A 22,082-nucleotide genomic window follows, 5' to 3' on the forward strand; every position below is an offset into this window, starting at 1 on the left:
TGACCACTTGTGGAGGCCCGCTACCGGTTCGACGCTGGTCCTTTCGGATCATCGCCAGCTTGGACTGCAGGGGAAAGAAGGGGAAGCTCTGTTACATGATGCCTTGAGAGATCATCTCATGCCCCCCATGGTGCAAGAACCCTTACATGATGCCTTGAGAGATCATCTCATGCCCCCCATGGTGCAAGAGCCCTTACATGATGCCTTGAGAGATCATCTCATGCCCCCCATGGTGCAAGAGCCCTTACATGATGCCTTGAGAGATCATCTCATGCCCCCCATGGTGCAAGAGCCCTTACATGATGCCTTGAGAGATCATCTCATGCCCCCCATGGTGCAAGAGCCCTTACATGATGCCTTGAGAGATCATCTCATGCCCCCCATGGTACAAGAGCCCTTACATGATGCCTTGAGTCAAATGTGCATGTGTGTGCCCAGAAAGGGCCATGGGTGCTTGCTGACAGATGGCCATTGGGGCATCATGGCAACAGGGTGCGCGAAGTCAGGTGCAGATGGAGGGAATCAGAAGTTTGCATAAACAACACTCACCCTAGCGACCCGAGTGAGGTCGTTGAATTTCTTCCTGCACTGAACAGGGCTCCTGGTCGTCATGCTGCTGGAGTTGACACTCTGAGAAACATCCCTCCAAGCTCGGTGGTAATCCTTTTGATTCGGCCTCCTGCCATTGTCAGGATACAGAACATCTCGACGGCGCTCCACTGCGGACACCAACTCCTCCAGAGCCTCAGTGCTGAAGCGCTCTGCTCTCTGTCTCACCTTCCCCATCCTGACCAAGTTTTTTGCACCAGAGAAGGAAGAGCGCCGATTCTGAGGCCTACAGGGCGTTGAGTGTGGAAGCTGAGGCTGACTGACCCACCCCTTTAAGAGCCGGCCGGCGCCTGGAAGTCTCGTGGTTATCGGTAATTGAGATCACCTGCGCTGCGCCCGTCCGCGCCGATATTGGGTAGCGCCGGAAGTTTTGCGCCTTAGGAGGCCCGTGCAACGTCTGAATTCACGCCTCAATCCCCTTTGGTGGCGAAGCAACCCGATATCGCGCCAGGCAGCGATAACTTTCGTCTGGCTATAAACTTTGCGCAGCGCCAGTTCTAACGCCTCAAGCGGGGCGATACCCAATTTCTAGGCCCATATGTCTATAGCTCTTTGATCATGCCCCCTCAACTACTGGAAACTGTCTGTTTCTATCTACCCTGTCCACCACCTCCACCTCATCCCCAGAAAATACTTTACAATTCCTTATCCGAGTCATTCCCCAGCTTCCTTCCTTCAAGTCTTAGGGATACGAACTTGAGCGTACCTGGCTTAGCCATCCATCACCAGAACTGACTCATTAAGCACCACTAGGCCTCCCTCTCATCTGCAAAAACTGTCCACAACTCCAGTTTCATCCTGGCGGGCAATGATAACCTTAGGCTTCTTCCAACCCTCAACTCTTAACAATATGTCCAAGGAACTCATGGATTTCTTTGTTACCAAAATAGAGGCCAGCTGACATTACTGCCCACCACTGCACCCCCCCACCCTTTCCCCATTGCCCATCAAGAAAAAGCTCTCCCCAATTATCCCTAATCTTTAGTCCTGAAACCCCATCTCTTTCTAGTAATCCTCATCACTCATATCCACACTTCCTTCTGCATCTGTTCTTGGAGAAACTCTCCATTCCCTGTTCAAGCTTAGCTCATTAATGATATCTATCTCCTGCTCCCTTAACTCCATTACCACTAAATTCCTAACCATCAACTGCATTTCCTTGCCCCTATGCTAACTAACATTGTAAATGTTTCCCCCTCTTCGGGGAGTGTCCACCTCTTTTCATCATCAGCCCCCTCCTCCAAAAATCCACCGTTGACCCCTCTGTTCTTGCTAATGACTGCCCCAACGCTAACCTTCCTTTAATAATAATGATGCAATTCAATATTCTGAATAGTTGATTACTCAGTTGTTCATGTACAAGGTTGCCTCTTCGTCTAGCAGTGCATGTATGAGGATGCTTCATTTATTTACCATTATGAGTAAGTGCAATTTATATATTTGTTGGGAGCTGATAGACAGTTGCCATTTGCATTAATACCAGAATTGTGCAGGTAATTTTGCTCCAGTTGATTAAATTGAGCAACTATTTCAAGTGTTCCATTATAAAATGATGGAAGCACATATTTTGGCCTCAATTTTGAATCCCGCTGCCTGCTGGAAGTCCGGTGGGGTAAGTTAAATGGAGATGGGGACTTACCCTCTCCTTTCCTGTCCCGATCTGGCTGACTGCAATTTTAAATTGCTGGAGGCAAGAACACCCGCCCAAAGCTGGCAGGGTCCTCTTTAAAAATGCAGGTCCGTCTCCATTGGGCTCCAATCTGCAACTTTAACCTGAGGCCTGATTGGGGGAGCAGTGGTGGCTTCTCTGCCAAGCCAAAATGAATTGTATAATTTAGTCAACTATCAAAATAATATGAAAGATGAAAAATAGAAGGCTGAAGAAGTAAAATGTGAGGACTGGATGTTGCATTGAATTTGATACACTGATGTTTCACTTTCGATACCTAGGTTTAAATCCAACTAAGACCAGTGGAAGTCTCTTCTCTCTGTTAGCTGTAAGGGTCCTGTGTGAAATGAGATTTGGCCTTTATCGACTCAGTAAACGCTGTAGTGGTGTTATCAGCATTACTTTTCTCAGATTGGATATAATAGCCCTGTTGTACTGTTAATCTGAGGCAAATTATGTAAAACCAAGGGGGAAAAAATTCGGTATCGCCCATTTTGGGATGCTAATATCGGCCAGGCGCAAAGTTTAGCGCTTGGCGCTAATTATCGCCTCCGACTGCAAAATTCGCCTCTATCACCCCTGGAGGTGATTGGAGCGCTAAATCAGGCGCTACACACCTCTCTTAAGGCGCAAACGTCAGTGAGTGAGGTGCTACCTCAGAACGCTACCAAAGCTCAGGCGATGCCAATTACCATGGAAGCCAGACAGACTGGCGCCATCCCGTTCTTAAAGTGGAAGGGCCATCTTGCTGGCCAGCCACACCCTGCTCATGGCAGCCTTAATTCTCAGCCTGGCGAGACCTCAAAAGCAATTGTGTGGAAGCACTAATGGATAGGCCCAGGGAAAGAGCTCGGCACTTAGGAACCTCAAAAGTGGCGCTGAGGACCAAAACTCCTTAGGACAGCATTAAAACCAAAAATTTTGCCGAGAAGAAAAGTAGGAAGTGCTCGCTTTTAAATAGCGCTCCCCCAGCCCCTTCCCAACTTGAAAACATTCCCCTCTACCTGTCGTTCCGAGCGCCAGGCGCTAAGGCAGGGGGCACGACTCAATATCAGGTCCGGGGTGCTACTGGGGCGTTACACGCTTGACTGACATCACGATTTGCGTGCGCAGGAGATTTTGGTGGTAGTGTCTAGTGCCGCCACAAAACGACTGGTCAATTTTGCAAGCGACGCTAAAATTGCCGTGCTCGGGTGCTAAGTTCATAGAAACATAGAAGATAGGAGCAGGAGTAGGCCATTCGGCCCCTCGAGCCTGCTCCGCCATTCAATGAGATCATGGCTGATCATCCAAATTCAGTACCCTGTCCCTGCCTTCTCTCCATATCCCTTGATCCCTTTAGCCTTAAGAAATATATAGTAATCTGGGATGTTATGATTAAGGTTATCCACCAGGTGGTGCTGTAGCCAATGCTGCTACTAAGGTCAGAGGTTTGCTTCCTGTTAAGGTCAGAGGTTTGTTTCCTGTATAGGTCAGCACAAGGTGGAATGCCAGGATGCTGATGCAGGCTGTCTGTAAACGTGTTTCCCAGTTGTTAATAAAGTACTCATGTTAATTCTAACATCTAGCCTCTTTGAGTTCCTTGTTCCACTTTCTGGATTTATCACATTTGGTGACGAGGCAACTAAAGGACCCTGCATAAAGAAGAAAAGTCTGCCGGGACATTTAAACAACAAAATCACGAGCTAAAGTTAGCTACAAGCTGGAAGAGAGCATGGCTGCCATGGTAGGAACGGTCTCCGCTTTTGATATTCAAGCACAAACCTGGGAAGAATACTGTGAAGTGTTGGGTTATTTTTTCGAAGCAAATGAAATAAATGATGCCGGAAAAAGGAAAGCCATTCTGCTTAGTTCAGTGGGAAGCCAAACCTACAGTTTGATGAAAAATCTGCTCAGTCCTGAAAAGCCTGGAGACAAATCATTTGTTGAATTAGTGGCTTTGCTAAAAGAACATTTCAACCCTAAGCCTAGTGAGATTGTACAGCGGTTCAAATTTAATTCAAGGAACAGGAAAGAGGAAGAGAGCGTAATGGACTATGTAGCGGTGTTGCGTAAATTAGCACAAGATTGCAATTATGGGAACAACCTGAAGGAAATGCTGCGAGATAGACTAGTTTGTGGAATTATGGACAACCAAATGCAGCTTAGATTATTATCCGAGACTGGGCTTACTTATGAAAAAGCATTGGAACTTGCTCAAGCCATAGAGACAGCGAACCGAGATGTAAAAGAAATACAGGGTTCAGACAGGGCTAATGCTACGCAAGTTGCAGGTCAGGTTGTTGTGCACAAGTTGAACATGCGTCAGAAACCACAACGTGAGCATGTGAAGGCATGTTATAGATGCAAGGGCGATTACCTGGTGAGTGAATGCTGGTTTCTGGAGGTAAAGTGCTACAAGTGTGGGAAACAAGGACACATAAAATGAGCTTGCAAGGCGAAATCACCTGTGGAGGAATCCAAACCAAAAGGGGAAGGACAGCAAAACCAAGGGAGAGAAGTGAAAAAACATGGAGCACACCACATCAGCGGGGAAGCTGAGGAAGAAGAGGACATGTTCATAATGTATAGCATGTTAGAGAACATTCCAAAAGTGGCTCCTATCACATTGCAACTGACAGTAAATGATTCTAAGGTGAACTTTGAAGTGGATACAGGGTGCGGCGTGACCATAATGAACAAGGCAGAGTACTCAAAATTGTGGAACCGTGCAAAAGTTCCAGAGTTAAAGCTTTGCTCCCTGCATCTTAAAACATATACAGGTGAACGAGTAGCGACATTAGGTACAGCTAAGGTAACTGTGCAACACAGGGACACAGTGGAACAGCTACCTGTAGCTATAGTATCGGGTACCAGACCAAACCTGTTAGGTCGGGGCTGGATAAAAGAACTTAAATTGGACTGGGGAGCAGTACATCAAATAGATGCGGGCAAACAGTTGACTTTGCAAGAAGTGTTGAGTGAACATGAGAGTGTGTTCAAGGAGGAACTTGGCACATTTAATGGCCTCCCAGCTAAGATTTATGTAGACAAGGAGGCACCGCCAAGGTTTTTTAAACAACGACCTGTGCCTTATGCCATGAAGCCAAAGGTAGAGGCTGAGCTTGACCGTCTATTGAGAGAGAACATACTGGAGCCGGTGAAATGTTCGGAATGGGCAGCTCCCATAGTACCTGTTTTAAAACCAGACAATTCGGTAAGACTCTGTGGAGACTATAAATTGACTGTCAATCGGGTGTCCAAACGAGAGCAGTATCCTATTCCCAAAACAGAGGATCTCTTTGCAAACCTGGCTGGAGGAAAGAAATTCACAAAGTTGGATATGAGTCATGCCTACTTGCAGATTACACTGGATGACGAATCAAAGAAGTATATCACCATAAATACACACAAGGGCTTGTTTACATATAATCACTTACCGTTTGGTGTCTCATCTAGTCCAGCTATCTTCCAGAGGACAATTGAAGGTGTACTGCAAGGGATTCCACATGTTTCCATCTATCTGGATGACATTCTGGTGACGGGAAGAACCGACCAGGAGCATCTGAGCACTCTGAGAGAGGTACTACAGAGATTGGAGAGGGCAGGGTTCCGGCTCAAGAGGAGTAAGTGCACTTTCCTGGGGAATGAGGCAGTGTTCCTGGGACACAGAGTGGACGCCACCGGGCTCCATCCACTCAAGCAGAAGGTACAAGCGCTGCAGGACGCCCTTGCTCCTACAAATGTGGCTGAGTTAAAAGCTTACCTGGGACTGCTGAACTATTATAACAGGTTTTTACCAAACTTGTCAACTGTGTTAGCACCTCTTCACAAACTACTGCACAAGGAGACACAGTAGCAGTGGGGAGAGGAGCAGGGGGTTTCATTTGAACAGTCCAAGAAACTGATGCTGTCGTCGGATGTGCTGGTTCACTACAATGCAGAGAAAGACATCATTCTCTCTTGTGATGCTTCACCTTACGGGGTGGGGGCAGTTCTTTCACACTGCATGGAAGATGGAACTGAAAGACCAATAGGGTTTATGTCCCGAACTCTAACACCAGCGGAAAAAAACTATTCCCAGTTAGACAAAGAGGGGTTAGCAGTAATGTTTGGGTTACAGAGGTTCCACAAGTGCATATATGGCAGGAAGTTCACCATATGCACCGATCATAAACCTCTTCTCTCTCTTTTCAACTAAATGAAAGCAGTTCCACAGATGGTGTCACCCCGGATCCAGAGGTAGGCAGTGACGTTGAGGGCATATGAGTATGTCATCGTCTACAAGGCGGGCAAGTACCATGGGAACGCAAATGCCTTGAGCCGTCTTCCACTGCCAGGCACACCTATCCGTGCAGCTCCAGAGGACAGAGTTTTGATGTTGGAGGACACTGACACGGCACTTGTGACTGCAGAGCAAGTAAGAACATGGACAGGTAAAGATCCAGTACTGTCTAGAGTTCGAGAATATGTGGTGAGGGGATGGCCACAGCATCCAGAAGGGGCTGACTTCACACCCTACAGTGTCAGGAAGACAGAGCTGAGTGTGCAGGATGGTTGCGTGTTGTGGGGAGCACGAGTGATTATTCCACAGCCAGCACGACAGTCTATCCTAGAGCAACTACATCAGTGTCATCCTGGGGTCTCACGTATGAAAGCCTTGGCTAGGAGTTACTTGTGGTGGCCAAAGCTAGATGAGGAGATAAAAATCTAGTCAAGACATGCAGCACTTGTCAGGAACACCGGAAGGCACCAGCAGCGGCTCCTCTCCACCCCTGGGAGTGGCCGGATAAACCATGGAGAAGATTGCACTTAGATTATGCGGGTCCATTCATGGGGAAGATGTTCCTCATAATCATTGATGCACATTCCAAATGGATGGATGTTTATCCTGTAAATTCTGCTTCCGCCACTACTACTATAGACTGCCTGCATCAGAGCTTCAGTAATCAAGGGCTACCGGAGATCGTGGTGAGTGACAATGCCACTTGTTTTGTGAGTACAGAGGCAAAAGAGTTCTTGAGAAAAAATGGCATAGTGCAGGTGACCTCGCCTCCATATCATCCGTCCTCGAATGGACTTGCGGAGAGAGCCGTACAAACATTTAAGGAGATGATGAAAAAAAGTGCAGAAGGGAGTTTAGCAGCCAAAGTGTCACGGGTTCTGTTCAGCTACAGAATAACACCTCAATCCACCACAGGACTCTCTCCTGCTGAGATGTTAATAGGTCGTAGACTATGCGCCACTCTTGACCTTGTCCACCCAGACCTAAAAAGGAAAATGGAAAACAGACAAAACAAACAAAAAGAGAACCATGACAAAAGAACAAAGAGCCGAAGTTTTGGAGAAGGAGATGCGATCCTTACCAGGAATTTCAGTTATGGACCAAAGTGGATTCCTGGCTTCATAGACTCAATGACAGGTCCAGTATCATACAAGGTCATGTTGGGAGATGGTAGGGTAGTACGCAGACATGTAGGTCAGATACTTCGCAGACAAGGGGAAATTGAAATGAATGTTCCAGATGCAATGACTGAAGACAGGGTTGCCCCCAGTTATCCAAGTGCATCTGTGGTGCCACCACCAGGGACAGAGATAATTCCACAGGAACCGATCCATCAAGAGGAAACCATCGTTGCAGAGTCAGTTACTCTGAGCACTGCTCAGGAGCAGCTGGTGGCTTCACCACAAAAAAGCAGGGACTTTACTGTTAGACGTTCACAAAGGCCTCGCAAGCCACCAGAGAGATTGATACTGAACTGTTAGATTCGTCAAGTATAGAACATGATGAATGGAGACTCCTTATGTGACCCTCAGGAATGGTTGTTCGTTAAGAAATTCATACTGAAATCTTAAGGGGGGTGGGATATAGTAATCTGGGATGTTATGATTAAGGTTATCCACCAGGTGGTGCTGTAGCCAATGCTGCTACTAAGGTCAGAGGTTTGCTTCCTGTTAAGGTCAGAGGTTTGTTTCCTGTATAGGTCAGCACAAGGTGGAATGCCAGGATGCTGATGCAGGCTGTCTGTAAACGTGTTTCCCAGTGGTTAATAAAGTACTCGTGTTGATTCTAACATCTAGCATCTTTGAGTTCCTTGTTCCACTTTCTGGATTTATCACAAAATATATCTAACTCCTTCTTGAATATATTTAATGAATTGGCCTCCACTGCCTTCTGTGGTAGAGAATTCCACAGGTTCACCACTCTCTGGGTGAAGAAATTCCTCCTCATTTCTGTCCTAAATGGCTTACCCCTTATCCTTAGACTGTGACCCCTGGTTCTGGACTCCCCGGCCATCGGGAACATACTTCCTGCATCTAGTCTGTCTGGTCCTATTAGAATTTTATAAGTTTCAATGAGATCCCCTCTCATTCTTCTAAACTCCAGCGAGTATAAGCCCAATCGACCCAATCTCTCCTCATACGTCATTCCTGCCATCCCAGGTATCAGCCTGGTGAATCTTTGCTGCACTCCCTCCATGGCAAGAACATTCTTCCTCAGATAAGGCGACCAAAACTGCACACAATACTCAAGATGTGGTCTCACCAAAGCCCTGTACAACTGCAGCAGGACATCCTTGTTCCTGTACTCGAACCCTCTCGCTACGAAGGCCAACATACCATTTTCCTTCTTAGCCGCCTGCTGCACCTGCATGCTTACCTTCAGCGACTGGTGCACAAGGACACCCAGGTCTCATTGCACTTACCCTTCTCCCAATCTATTTCCATTCAGATAATAATCTGCCTTCTTGTTTTTGACACCAAAGTGGAAAACCTCGCATTTATCCACGTTATATTGCATCTGCCATGCTTCTGCCCAATCACCCAACCTGTCCAAATCATACTGGATTTTCTCAGCATCCTCCTCACAGCACACACGCCCACCCAGCTTTGTGTCGTCTGCAAACTTGGAGATATTACATCCAGTTCCCTCTTCTAGATCATTAATATATATTGTGAATAGCTGGGGTCCTAGGACGGATCCCTGCGGTACCCCACTAGTCACAGCCTGCCACTCGGAAAAAGACCCGTTTATTCCAACTCTTTGCTTCCTGCCTGCCAACCAGTTCTCTATCCAAGTCAATGCCTTGCCCCCAATCCCATGTGCCTTAACTTTACATGCTAATCTCTTATGCAGGACCTTATCGAAAGCCTTCTGAAAGTACAAATACACCACATCCACTAGTTCTCCCTTATCTATTTTACCAGTTACATCCTCAAAATATTCCAGTAGATTAGTCAAGCACGATTTACCTTTTGTAAATCCATGTTGACTTTGTCCGATCCTGTCACTGTTTTCCAAGTGCTCTGCTATTACATCTTTTATAATGGACTCTAGTATTTTCCCCACTACCGATGTCAGGCTTACCGGCCTATCATTCCCCGTTTTCTTTCTGCCACCCTTTTTCAATAGGGGGGTAACATTAGCTATCCTCCAATCCATGGGTACTGTTCCAGAGTCTATCGAATTTTGGAAGATGACCAGCAATGCATCTACTATTTCTAGGGCCACTTCCTTAAGTACCCTAGGATGTATATTATCAGGCCCTGGGGATTTATCGGCTTTCAATCCCGTCAATTTCCCCAACACCATTTCCCTACAAATACTGATTTCATTCAGTTCCTCCCGCTCATTAGACCCGATGTTTCCCGACATCTCTGAGTGGTTATTTGTGTCCTCCTTTGTGAAGACAGAACCAAAGTATGCATTTAATTGGCCTGCCATTTCTTTGTTCCCCATTATAAATTCCCCTGATTCTGACTGCAAGGGACCTACGCTTGACTTCACCAATCTTTTTCTCTTCACATACCTATAAAAGCTTTCACAGTCAATTTGTATGTTCCCTGCAAGCCTACTCTCATTACCCTTATTAATTAATCCCTTTGTCCTCCTTTGTTGAATCCTAAACTGCTCCCAATCCTCAGGTTTACTGCTTTTTCAGGCCAATTTATATGTCCTCTCCTTGGATCTTATGCTATCCCTAATTTCCCTTGTTAGCCATGGTTGAGTCAGCTTTTTTGTTTAATTTTTATGCCAAACTGGGATGAACAAATTCTGTAGTTCATCCATGTGATCTTTGAATGTTTGCCTTTGCCTATCCACCGTCAACCCTTTGAGTGACATTCCCCAATCAATCCTACCCAACTCGCGCCTCATACCATCATAGTTTCCTTTATTTAAATTCAGGACCCTAGTCTCTGATTCAACTACTTCACTCGCCATCTTAATGAAGAATTCTATCATATTATGATCGCTCCGACCCAAGGGGCCTCGCACAACAAGATTGCTAATTAATCCTTTCTCATTACATAATACCCAGTCTAAGATGGCCTGATCTCTAGTTGGTTCCTCGACATATTGGTCCAGGAAACCATCCCGTATATACTCCAGGAATTCCTCCTCCACAGTATTGTTACTAATTTGGTTAGCCCAATCTATATGTAGATTAAAGTCACCCATGATAACTGCTGTGCCCTTATTGCATGCTTCTCTAATTTCCCTTTTAATGCCATCCCCAACCTCCGCATTACTGTTTGGAGGTCTATATACCACTCCCACTATCGTTTTCTGCCCCTTGGTATTTCTCAGTTCTGCTCATACAGATTCCACATCATCAGTGCTAATATCCTTCATTACAATTGTGTTAATCCCCTCTTTAACCAGCAATGCTACCCCACCTCCTTTTCCTTTTTGCCTATCTTTCCTGAATATTGAATACCCCTGGATGTTGAGTTCCCAGCCTTGGCCACCCTGGAGCCATGTTTCCGTAATCCCAATCATAGCATATTCATTTACCTCTATTTGCGCAGCTAATTCATCCACCTTATTACGAATGCTCCTTGCATTAAGGCACAAAGCCTTCAGGCTTATTTTTTTAACGCTCTTAGACCTTTTAGAATTATTATTTACTGTGGCCATGTTTGATTTAAACCCTTGATTTCTCTGACTGCCACCTTTGTTTTTCTCCTTCCTGTCTTTTGCTTCTATCCTTGTTTCCCTTTCCTCTGTCTCCCTGCTCAGGTTCCCAACCCCCTGCCATTTTAGTTTAAACCCTGCCCCAGAGCACTAGCAGACACTCCCCCTAGGACATCGGTCCCGGTCCTGTCCAGGTGCAAACAGTCCGGTTTGTACTGGTCCCACCTCCCCCAGAACTGGTTCCAATGTCCCAGGAATTTGAATCCCCCCCCTTGCACCATTCCTCTAGCCATGTATTCATCAGAAATACCCTTCTATTTCTACTCTGACTAGCACGTGGCACTGGTAGCAATCCTGAGATTACTACCTTTGAGGTCCTATTTTTTAATTTACCTCCTAACTCCCTATATTCAGCTTTTAGGACCTCATCCCATTTTTTACCTATATCGTTGGTACCTATATGCACCACGACAACTGGCTGTTCACCCTCCCCTTCCAAAATGTTCTGCAGCCGCTCTGAGACATCCTTGACCCTTGCACCAGGGAGGCAACACACCATTCTGGAGTCTCGTTTGCAGCTGCAGAAATGCCTATCTATTCCCCTTACAATAGAATCCCCTATTACTGTAGCTCTACCCCTCTTTTTCTTCCTGTCCTGTGCAACAGAACCACCCCTGGTGCCAGGAAGTTGGCTGCTGCTGCCTTCCCTTGATAAGCCATCCCCCTCAACAGTATCCAAAGTGGTATATCTGTTTGAGAGGGGGATGACCACAGGGGACTCCTGCACTTCCTGCCTGCACCTACTACTCTGCCTGGTGGTCGCCCATTCCCTTTCTGCCTGTGCAACCTTTACCTGCGGTGTGACCAACTGATTAAACGTGATATCCACGCCATCCTCAGCATCGCGAATGCTCCAGTATGTATCCATTCGCAGCTCCAGCGCCGCAATGCGGTCTGCCAGTATCTGCAGCTGGATACATTTCCTGCACACATGGTCGTCAGGGACACAGGAAGTGTCCCTGATTTCCCACATAGCGCAGGAGGAGCATACCACGGGGCCGAGCTCTCCTGCCATGTCTTACCCTTTAATTAATTCAAATTAACTTTATTCAAATCAATACCACCAATTACACTATAATTAAATGATATATTCAAGGGCCCTTGTTTACCAACAGTCCCCGCTACACAACAGAGACCTTAGAAACCATAAACCACAGAGTTTAAGTTTGGAAAAAAGGAGAAAGAGGGAAATACTCACCAACCAATCACTTACCTGCTTTCTGGTGACGTCACACTTCGATTACTTTTTACTTCTCCATCTCCCGCTCTGAGATTGGTAAGCCTACCTGCTCCTCTGCCTCGGTTTAAATTAGCTCCGCCGCCGCTTCAACCAGGTCCGCCGCCGCTGTGGGGCCTACCTGCTCCTCCGCCTTGGTTTAAATTAGCTCCGCCGCTGCTTTACCCAGGTCCGCCACTGCTGTGGGGCCTACCTGCTGCTGCCGCCTCTTATATTCACTCCGCCGCCACCGCTCCAACCAGGTCCACCGCCGCTGTGGGGCCTACCTGCTGCTGCCGCCTCTTATAGTCACTTCTCCGCCGCCGCCGCTCCAACCAGGCCCGCTGCCGCTGTGGGGCCTACCTGCTGCTGCCGCCTCTTATAGTCGCTTCTCCGCCACCGCCGCTCCAACCAGGTCCACCGCCGCTGTTCCTAACTTTTTTCCCCCCCAAGTGAGGTGCACTAAATAAAACTGGATTGTACTTCCCACTCACATCACTTTCGCTTCCACTGAAACTAACATGACTATTATGCATATTCAGGCATGTATGAACTGTGTCATTTGTTGTATATGTACTCTTGCATACACAGTGCTGCTCTGAGTTTCAGAGGGAGTCAGAGCTCCCAATTGTGCATGGCCATTGTATAAGCGAATGTAACTCCTTTATTCAAAAAGGGAGGGAGACAGAAAGCAGGAACCTACAGGCCAGTTAGTTTAACATCTGTCATAGGGAAGATGTTAGAAGCTATTATTAAAGACGTTATAGCAGGGCACTTAGAAAAGTTCAAAGTAATCAGGCAGAGTCAACATGGTTTTGTGCAAGGGAAATCATGTTTAACCAATTTATTGGAGTTCTTTGAGGAAGTAACATGTGCTGTGGATAAAGGGGAACCGGTGGATGTACTGTACTTAGATTTCCAGAATGCATTTGATAAGGTGTCACATCAAAGGTTATTGCAGAAAATAAAAGCTCATGGTGTAGGGGGTAACATATTGGCATGGATAGAAGATTGGCTAGCTAACAGGAAACAGAGAGTAGGCATAAATGAGTCATTTTCTGATTGGCAAGATGTAACGAGTGGTGTGCCACAGGGATCAGTGCTGCGGCCTCAACTGTTTACAATTTATATAAATGACTTGGATGAAGGGACCGAAGGTATGGTTGCTAAATTTGCTAATGGCACAAAGATAGGTAGGAAAGTAAATTGTGAAGAGGACATAAGGAGGCTACAAAGGGATATAGATAGGTTAAGTGAGTGGGCAAAGAACTGGCAAATGGAGTATAATGTGGGAAAATGTGATGTCCATTTTGGCAGGAAAAATAAAAAAGAAGCATATTATCTAAATGGTGAGAGATTGCAGAGCTCTGAGATGCAGCGGGATCTGGGTGTCCTAGTGCATGAATCGCAAAAGGTTACTATGCAGGTAGAGCAAGTAATTAGGAAAGCTAATAGAATGTTATCGTTTATTGCGAGGGGAATTGAATACAAAAGTAGGGAGGTTATGCTTCAGTTATACAGGGCATTGGTGAGACCACATCTGGAGTACTGTGTACAGTATTGGTCTCCTTATTTAAGGAAGGATGTAAATGCGTTGGAAGCATTCAGAGAAGGTTTACTAGACTAATAACTTGAAAGGGCGGGTTGGCTTATGAGAAAAGGTTGAACAGGCTAGGCTTGTATTCGCTGGAGTTTAGAAAAGTAAGAGGTGACTTGATTGACTTGATTGGAACATATAAGATCCTGAGGGGTCTGGACAGGGTGGATGTGGAGAGGATGTTTCCTCTTGTGGGAGAATCTAGAACTAGGGGGTCACTGTTTAAAAATAAGGAGTCACCCATTTAAGACAGAGATGAGGAGACATTTTTTCTCACAGAGGGTCATGCGTCTTTAGAACTCTCTTCCTCAGAGGGCGGTGGAAGCAGAGTCTTTGAATGTTTTTAAGGCAGAGGTAGATAGATTCTTGGTAAGCAAGAGGGTGAAAAGTTATCAGGGGTAGGCGGAAATGTGGAGTAATTGGATCAGCCATGATCTTATTGAATGGCGGAGCAGACTTGACGGGCCGAGTGGCCTACTCCTGCTCCTAATTTGTATGTTCGTATGTTCGTAAGTGCCAGCATTGTAACATCATGGCCATCATTCTAGACTGTTGTACTAGGACCAGCTGTTGTACCACATGCAACCTTTCAACTTGGATGGTCTTTGTGGAGTCAGTACACCCAAAGTACAGTGGAATATGGCAGCTTTACGCTATCATCGTATTACAAGTCTTTTGGATTGCCTGTTGGAGCAGAGTATATTGCGTGTTCTGTGGTTGTCCAGGCCATTTCTGATACCTGCTGGAATGCAAGAGAACACTATGAAGGTGGCTAACCCAACATTCTACTCTGCCACAGGAAATGCAGTAGGGTGAGACTTCCAGCTATTAGCTGCTCAGGATGTTGGGGCCCATTCAAGTTGCAGGGACAGGATGATTTTAACATTCAGGGCAAACATCCCACAACTGTAGAGGCACCAGCTCCAAAGAGATGCCAGAAAATCAGAGTGGCACCCTGCCAGAAGCCTTTATCAGGCCAAAGATTAATAATAAAAGTAACAGCCAGTGCTATATTTACTGCCCTTCTTATTTTGAGCAGCGCCCTTGGTTGTGCAGGTGCCGCTGTTAGTCAGAGAGGACATTTATAGAGGCAGGGAGGGGGGTGAGAAGGCAAAGAGATCTAGGGAGGGAATTCACTGGCTGAAGATTAAATGAGTTCTGCAGCCATTTGCAGTAGCATTTCTTACTGGGGCCTTCTTTTTGTCCATTGTTAAATTTGAGTCTACGTTTTTGTACAATGATAAAAAAAAACATCACTTAACATTTCCATCATTTTGTTTAAGGATCTACGGGCTTATAATTCATCCCTTGTCAGACCCAGAGTGGTTGGAGAGTGGGTTGGTCGTGAGGAAACGGATGCTGATCCTTTGGCTGCAGAGATGCTGCAACCTCCAGTACCCAGAGTTAAAGATGAAAATGAGGAGGGCCACAGCCCAGGAAGGTAAACACCAGGAAATATGTTAGCAAGGCTGCTAGAGCATTATTGTTTAATCTTTTAACTGCCAGTATTTTATTGTTATAATGCCAATAAACATAATTAATGTAACAAGTTTCTATAGATAATTTACTAAACATAGCGGAGGCAAATGCTTTAAAGTGCATTGAGCACCTTGTGGACTTCTTTAGCATAGTACCAAAATATCCATGTATACACTGCACACTATGTCAAGGAGATGTGTTTACATTAATGACTATTTCATAGTTATATGTTATACTGAAGTTTATCTTATTCCATGGGCTGTATTGTTCAGCCTGTGATATAACATGCCATGAGATATGATTTTATGCTTTTAGACTGTATTTTCTCCTATGATGTCCCTTACTGTTATCAGACCTCCATCTTGATGTCTCTTCTATTAAATTTATAGCTTAAAACACAATTTAGTCAACCATGAGCTTTTGTGTTTTAAATATACTTGCATTTATTCCCGCCTCCCCCCCCCCCCCCCCGCCGCAGTGAACATTTAAAGTGTAGGACATGCCGAATAACCCCTCGCCCCGTCCAACAGGTTATAGAGTTCAGACTTGAGACTTATGAGAAATTACACCAGACACAACGATTCTGTCTTTAACCTTTTATTGTTCCTAAGACAGATTCAAAACCCCAACCACTATTCGAGCAGTCCACCAATAATGTTACAGGAAATCATACATACAACCACTCGCGGATGATCAGCCCAGCATTGATTGTAGGTCACGTCCTTTCGACTGCAGCTTTTCGAGTTGAGACAATCAACTAGGCCCCTCCTTCCGAATGCAGTGATGATATTTTTCGTCACTGGTTTTTATACTGTTTTCCTTGTTTTTTCCAGTAAATCAGTCATTCAGAAATGGTCAAATGTTCCTTTAATGTTCGACCTGAGTTGTGTGAGCTGTCAAACTTTCACACTCACACATTCTGTGTGGCTATCCATTAGTTGCCTTTATCAAAGCCCAAAATTGTTAATTCACCCATAAAGTTTACAAAGGTGTCAGTAAACCACTTGGTTGCAGTTCATGTTTTACGTCGTATCCTGCTTTTCAAAACATCAAAGGTTTGACTCCTCCCCTGTAGCCACCAAAAATCACTCTACAATCTTGTAACCTATTTTGTTGTAGACACAATGGGGGCGATTTTGCTGGCGCTCAGGGGTCGGGTTTGGAAGCGGGACTGCTGGCAAAATCAAAAAGATTGGCAGCGGGTCCCGAACCCGCTTCCAACCCGCCTCCAATCAATCTTCCTGGGAGTTAGATCCCCGATTTGTGCAGGGACCCAACTCCTAGTGGCGGGAAGAGGATTATAGCCACTTAACTGCTTGTTAACAGGTAGTTAACAGGCAGGTAAGAGGCTTTTTCCAATTTTGACACTTCTACTGCGGCTCCCAATGTCGGGAAACTCTGCGAGGGTAAGTGTGGTGTGCTGTGGGTCTGCTCTAATGTTTGTGTATAGGTAACAGCTGCAGAAGTGGTGTGAAGGATCCAGTGGGACAGTGGTGAGTTGCAGAGGTAAGAAAATGTTGGGAAAGTCATTTTTAACATGTTTAGAATTTCCTGTACGTGGCAAGTTTTGAAGTGTTTGTGTAGTCCCACCTCATTGAGAGGACCTCTCTCACCAGTGACAGCTTGCTTCTGTAACCTCACCTGCAGCTGCCATCTGTTTTAGCCTAAGGAGAGAGTCACTGGAGAGCCTGGGTGCAAGGGCTCACCTTGCTACAGTGATTGTCAGTGTTTGCAACACCTCAATGCTGTCAAACACTGAAAAAAATCATCTGTCAAAAAGAAATGGTGGTGGCCAAATCAGCAGATGACACGTCATCAACTGATGTCATCTGACACTGGGTTTCTCTTAATTGGCTGGCAAGCCCGCAGGCCAATTGACGCAAAATAGCATCTGTGTGTGGGACATCGCTGGGGGCGGGATTAGAACCTGAAAGGCAGCAGTCCTGCCTCAAACGTGCCTCTTCAGGTAAGATCCCGGCCGATGTCTGCAAATCTAAGGGGGTTTATTTATCTCTGTTGTCTATGACTACCCCCTGCAGTCACAACCATGTTTGCTGCCTTTTAGTAAAGCACATCAAAGCACATTCCAGGTCCACTTATCAGTGAAAGACCGTCTGTTACAGCTTTATTTCACTTTGAAAAAAACCTTTTGGCCTGGCAAAGCATTTCAATATAGACCAAAATTTAAAATTAAAGGTCTGTGTATGCCTACAAAAGCAATTTATAAAACTGAAATACAATGGCCTAGAAATTCAGTCTGGACACTTTTGGGGCGCTAAAGTCGGGCGCTCGCTAAAGTTAGCGCCCGCCGGAAAGTGTAGGCCACATCGTCGAAATTCAGTAGAGTTGGCCCTAAGTTTGGCCGAGCGCTGAAACTGGCGCTGAAATGCTGTGTTCCGGCGCTAAGCCGGCGATGCGGCCTAATAACGCCGAAGCCGGGCGCAGCGCAGGTGCGGTCATGTTTTGATTGACAGCAGACACCCTGACGCCGGCCAGCTCTTAAAGGGGGAAGGGTCAACTTTGACTGCTGCCACGCCCTGCATACTGGAGCCCTGCAGCTAGGCCTCAGCACTACTGGTGTGCCAAAATAGCGCCTGGAGCAATGGAGAGGGCCCGTGAGCGAGCGCAGCGCTTCTCAGAGCATGCTCTGAGTGTGCTCATTCATGGTGTGGAGAAGAGAAGAGAGATCCTGTGCCCGGACAGTGGCAGGAAGGCTCCCAGGAGCCAGTACAGGAGAGCCTGGGGCAAAATCGCCCGCAGGGTGTCATCCACCTGTGATGTCCCCAGGAGTGCGGACCAATGCCGCAAGAAGTTCAACGACCTCACTCGGATGGTGAAGGTGAGTACCCTTTCCAGTGTCCCCCTCATCCTTGCATGTGCACCTCACATTATGGGCAAAGGGACCCCAAAGGCCTAATGGGCAGCCCTCCTCCCGCAGCAATGGCACTTGCATGTTCATCAATAGCACTTTCTGCACTTAACACACTGGCCAAGCTATTCGACCATGGGAGGCAGTGCACCCAGCAACAGGGCACCACACTGGCCAAGCTATTCCACCATGGGAGGCAGTGCACACAGCGACAGGGCACCACACTGTACTTAGAGGCCGTCCTTTCTCTTGCAGGCCAAGCTGGCGAGCAATGTAAGGAGCCAGGCTGTCACTGGTGGAGGCCGTCCCGAGTACCAGGCGCTCACTGATCTGGAGGAGAGCGTGGCACGACTCATGCGTGGCCGGGTGACTGGCCCTGTCGCGATCGGCGAGGCAGACCCTGTACTGGTACCCACTGGTAAGGACATGACCGGTTGCACCTCTCTCGTTGCCCTCGCGCTTCAGATCTACATCCTTTGCCACTGACCGACAAATGCGCATAATGCACCACTCAGGCCTCCCTCGCTGACGGCCTGTCCTCACTCTAAAGCTACTCTTGTGCCTTCCTGCTTTCAGCTGGTGAGGAGGAGGTGGTCCCTGAAGCGCAGAGAGCCAGGCCCTTGGAGGAGGAGGACGTCGAGGACCAGGAGGAAGGCGGCACATCGGGGGAACCCTCCTCCGCGCCAGGGGATGGCAATGGAGGGGAGACGTCTGGCCTGCAGGAGAGCCAGGGGGAGGTGTTGGAGGGGAGGGCCGAAGCTGGTCCCAGTAGGGTGGACGCACGCGGGAAGGGTCCGGCAGCACGCCAGCCTTCTCCCCAGAGGGGGGAGGTGTTGGAGGGGAGGGCCGAAGCTGGTCCCAGTAGGGTGGACGCACGCGGGAAGGCTCCGGCAGCACGCCGGCCTTCTGCCCAGAGGGAGGAGGTGTTGGAGGGGAGGGCACAACCTGGCCCAAGTGGGGTCGACGCACGCGGAAGGGTCGGCCAGCTCGGCGGCCTTCTCCCCGGAGGGAGAGTCCGCCCTCCAGTCCGGACACGGTCCTCGCCCAGGAGGTGCGCATCCTCGATGAGATGTCGGCGGCGTCTGAGCGGCGCCACCAAGAGTTCATGGGGGTGGTCGAACAGATGCCTCACGCCATTGAGTCCCTGGCTCAGAGTGTGGTGGCTTTCGGGGAATCACAGGCCAGGGGGTTCGAACAACTCACGGCAGCGCACGACAGGGGTGTCCAGCAACTGGCCGCAGCGCACGACAGGGGTGTGCAGCAACTCGCGGCAGCGCAGGACGCGGGTGTGCAGCAACTGGCGGCAGCGCAGGACGTGACTCGCGAGATGAGTGGTGCCGTCCACACACTGGCAGAGCTGATGCGGGCACATACCAGGGCAGTTCGGGCACTCACTTCTGCCACACTCACTGTGGCACGGAGGCATCGCCATGGCACCCGCCGCCCTGCTGCAGCACAGCGGTCTGGCCTCCCCCAGATTGCTGCGCTTGCTACACTGCCAGCCCGGCCGAGTGCCAGTGTCTCTGGCGAGCAGCGCGCACCTGCCATCAGCCAGCTTGCCCCCAATGGTGCTGCCGACACTGCCACTCCCCCAGCCAAGGTGCGACGAGCTGCTGCTAAGACTGATGCTGCCCAGCCACAGCTGCAGCAGTCAGCAGCCGGCCCCTCCCGGGCCAGGCCTCGTCTAGGCCGACCCCCAAGGGCATCTGCCGACACGCTTTGTGGCCCTCATGAGCCTTCCCCCAGCCTCGCCACACCTGCAGGGCCCAGGTTGAGGCGGAGCAGCAGGTCGGCCAGGGGCCGGAGAAGCCTGTCTAAGGACTCGCCCTCTCGGCACACCCATTAGAGTGTGGTGAGAGCGGTTTCTTTTATATTGGGGGGCTTGTGTTGTGGGGGGCATTATTTTGTTAAGGCCGAGGATCAAGGCATTTTTTGTTTTCATGGGGGTGTCTCTGTTGTGGGGGGGGGCTTATTTTTGTAAGGCCGCTGTTGAAGGCCTTTTGGATGGGCAAGTTTTGTTAGTCCTCCCCAGGTTTTGGGAGTGACAGATGTTTTTGACTGTTTTTTGGGGATCTTGTCTGTTTTTCTGTTTCATGTGGGAAGGGCCCTGAGTTTGTGAAATAAAGCTTTTGATTTATTCAGCATGTCCAGGTGTCATGTTTGAAATGGTTGTTGCGTTAACCGGCTGAGGGCTTGCGGAGCGGCTGCTTCAGGTGCGTTCATTGCCACAGGCCATTCCCTGACAGGGGGCCTAGAAGTGTCGATCAATAAGCCCCCGGCGGACGGCCCTTGACCCTTGTCGCTCCCTCCTGGGCTGGTCCTCCTCCTCCTCCTGCTCGTCCTCCTGAGGTGGTGGTGCAATGCCAGGTGGCAGTGCCTGAGTCCTGCGGATAGCCAGGTTGTGCAGCATGCAGCACACGACGACGAACTGGGAGACTCTATCCGGCGAATACTGAAGAGATCCTCCGGAACGATCCAGGCAGCGGAACCGTTGCTTGAGGACGCCTATCGTTTGCTCGATGATGTTCCTTGTGGCTTGATGGCTTTCGTTGTATGCCTCCTCCGCTGGGGTCCTGGGCGCGCGGAGCGGGGTCATGAGCCATGTACACAAAGGGTAGCCCTTGTCCCCAATAAGCCATCCCCTTGGTGGAGGCTGTGCCTCGAACATGTCAGCCACAGTAGTCTGGCGCAGGATAAATGCATCGTGGCTGCTTCCTGGGAAGCGGGCATTGACAGCTAGGATGCGCTGCCTGTGGTCACACACCAGCTGTACATTTAGGGAATGGTAGCCCTTCCGGTTGCGGTAATCCTTGGCATTGTGGATAGGTGCCCGCATAGCCACATGCGTGCAGTCAATGGCACCCTGCACCATGGGGAAGCCCGCGATCCTGCCAAATCCGACTGCACGCTGCTCCTGCCTCTGTCGGGTCATGGGGAAGGAGATGAATTGGTGTCTCCTCGCGTAAAGTGCATCGGTGACCTGCCGGATGCAGCGATGCGCGGCGAACTGGGAGATGTTCGCTATGTCCGCAGCAGCGGCTTGGAAGGAGCCGCTTGCATAAAAGTTCAGAGCCACCGTGACCTTCACTTCCACCGAGAGAGACGTCCTGCACATCAGCTGTGGACGCAGATCTGTGTGAAGCAGCTGGCAGATCTCTGCAACCACCTCCCTTCTGAAGCGCAGCCTCTTCACACAATGCGCCGCAGTCATGGTGAGATAGGACACCTGCTGCCGGTATTGCCTGAGTGGGTAAGGCTTACGTTGCCGACGCCTGATGGCCCCTCTGCATCTAGGCATGGCTGGCCCTCTCTCACAGCGTCTGCGAGCCCTTCGCACATAATGCTGCAACTGAGGGTTGGCCCCCCATACAGCCCCCATAATAAAGTTGAGAACAGATAAATCACAATGAATCAAATGTCAAAGCACTGGCCAGAAGCCAAAAATACCTCCTATGTTGTCCCAAATCTGTAACCTCTGTCCCTTGGTCTCTGTCCAGAAATCCAAAGCAGTAAAGTCATTGCAGCAAAATGGCTGGGCTTTATAGGTCAGTGTAAGTGCCCTTTAATTTGCGCTCCCCGAGGCCCACAGGGCCTCTTTTGCGCTCCACCTCACAGTTCTTAGCAGCGCCACGCCCACATTGGGCGGGCGCCACTGAATTTCCGGTTTGGGGCGCACAAACAGCGTTG

General features: G+C 48.5%; 1 protein-coding gene across 1 annotated transcript in view; it reads left to right on the forward strand.

Moving 5' to 3' along the window:
* Positions 1-22,082, forward strand: part of c7h8orf34 (chromosome 7 C8orf34 homolog) — an 880,642-nt gene that overhangs the window by 259,808 nt on the left and 598,752 nt on the right. Inside the window, exon 6 of the mRNA XM_085993120.1 lies at positions 15,331-15,488. Within this exon, the coding sequence (XP_085849246.1) occupies positions 15,331-15,488 (158 nt within the window). The remainder of the gene's footprint in view (positions 1-15,330; positions 15,489-22,082) is intronic.

The sequence above is a fragment of the Somniosus microcephalus genome, chromosome 7 (assembly GCF_052327205.1).
Source record: "Somniosus microcephalus isolate GS21.2 chromosome 7, FLI_Smic_1.0, whole genome shotgun sequence".
Taxonomy (NCBI): domain Eukaryota; kingdom Metazoa; phylum Chordata; class Chondrichthyes; order Squaliformes; family Somniosidae; genus Somniosus; species Somniosus microcephalus.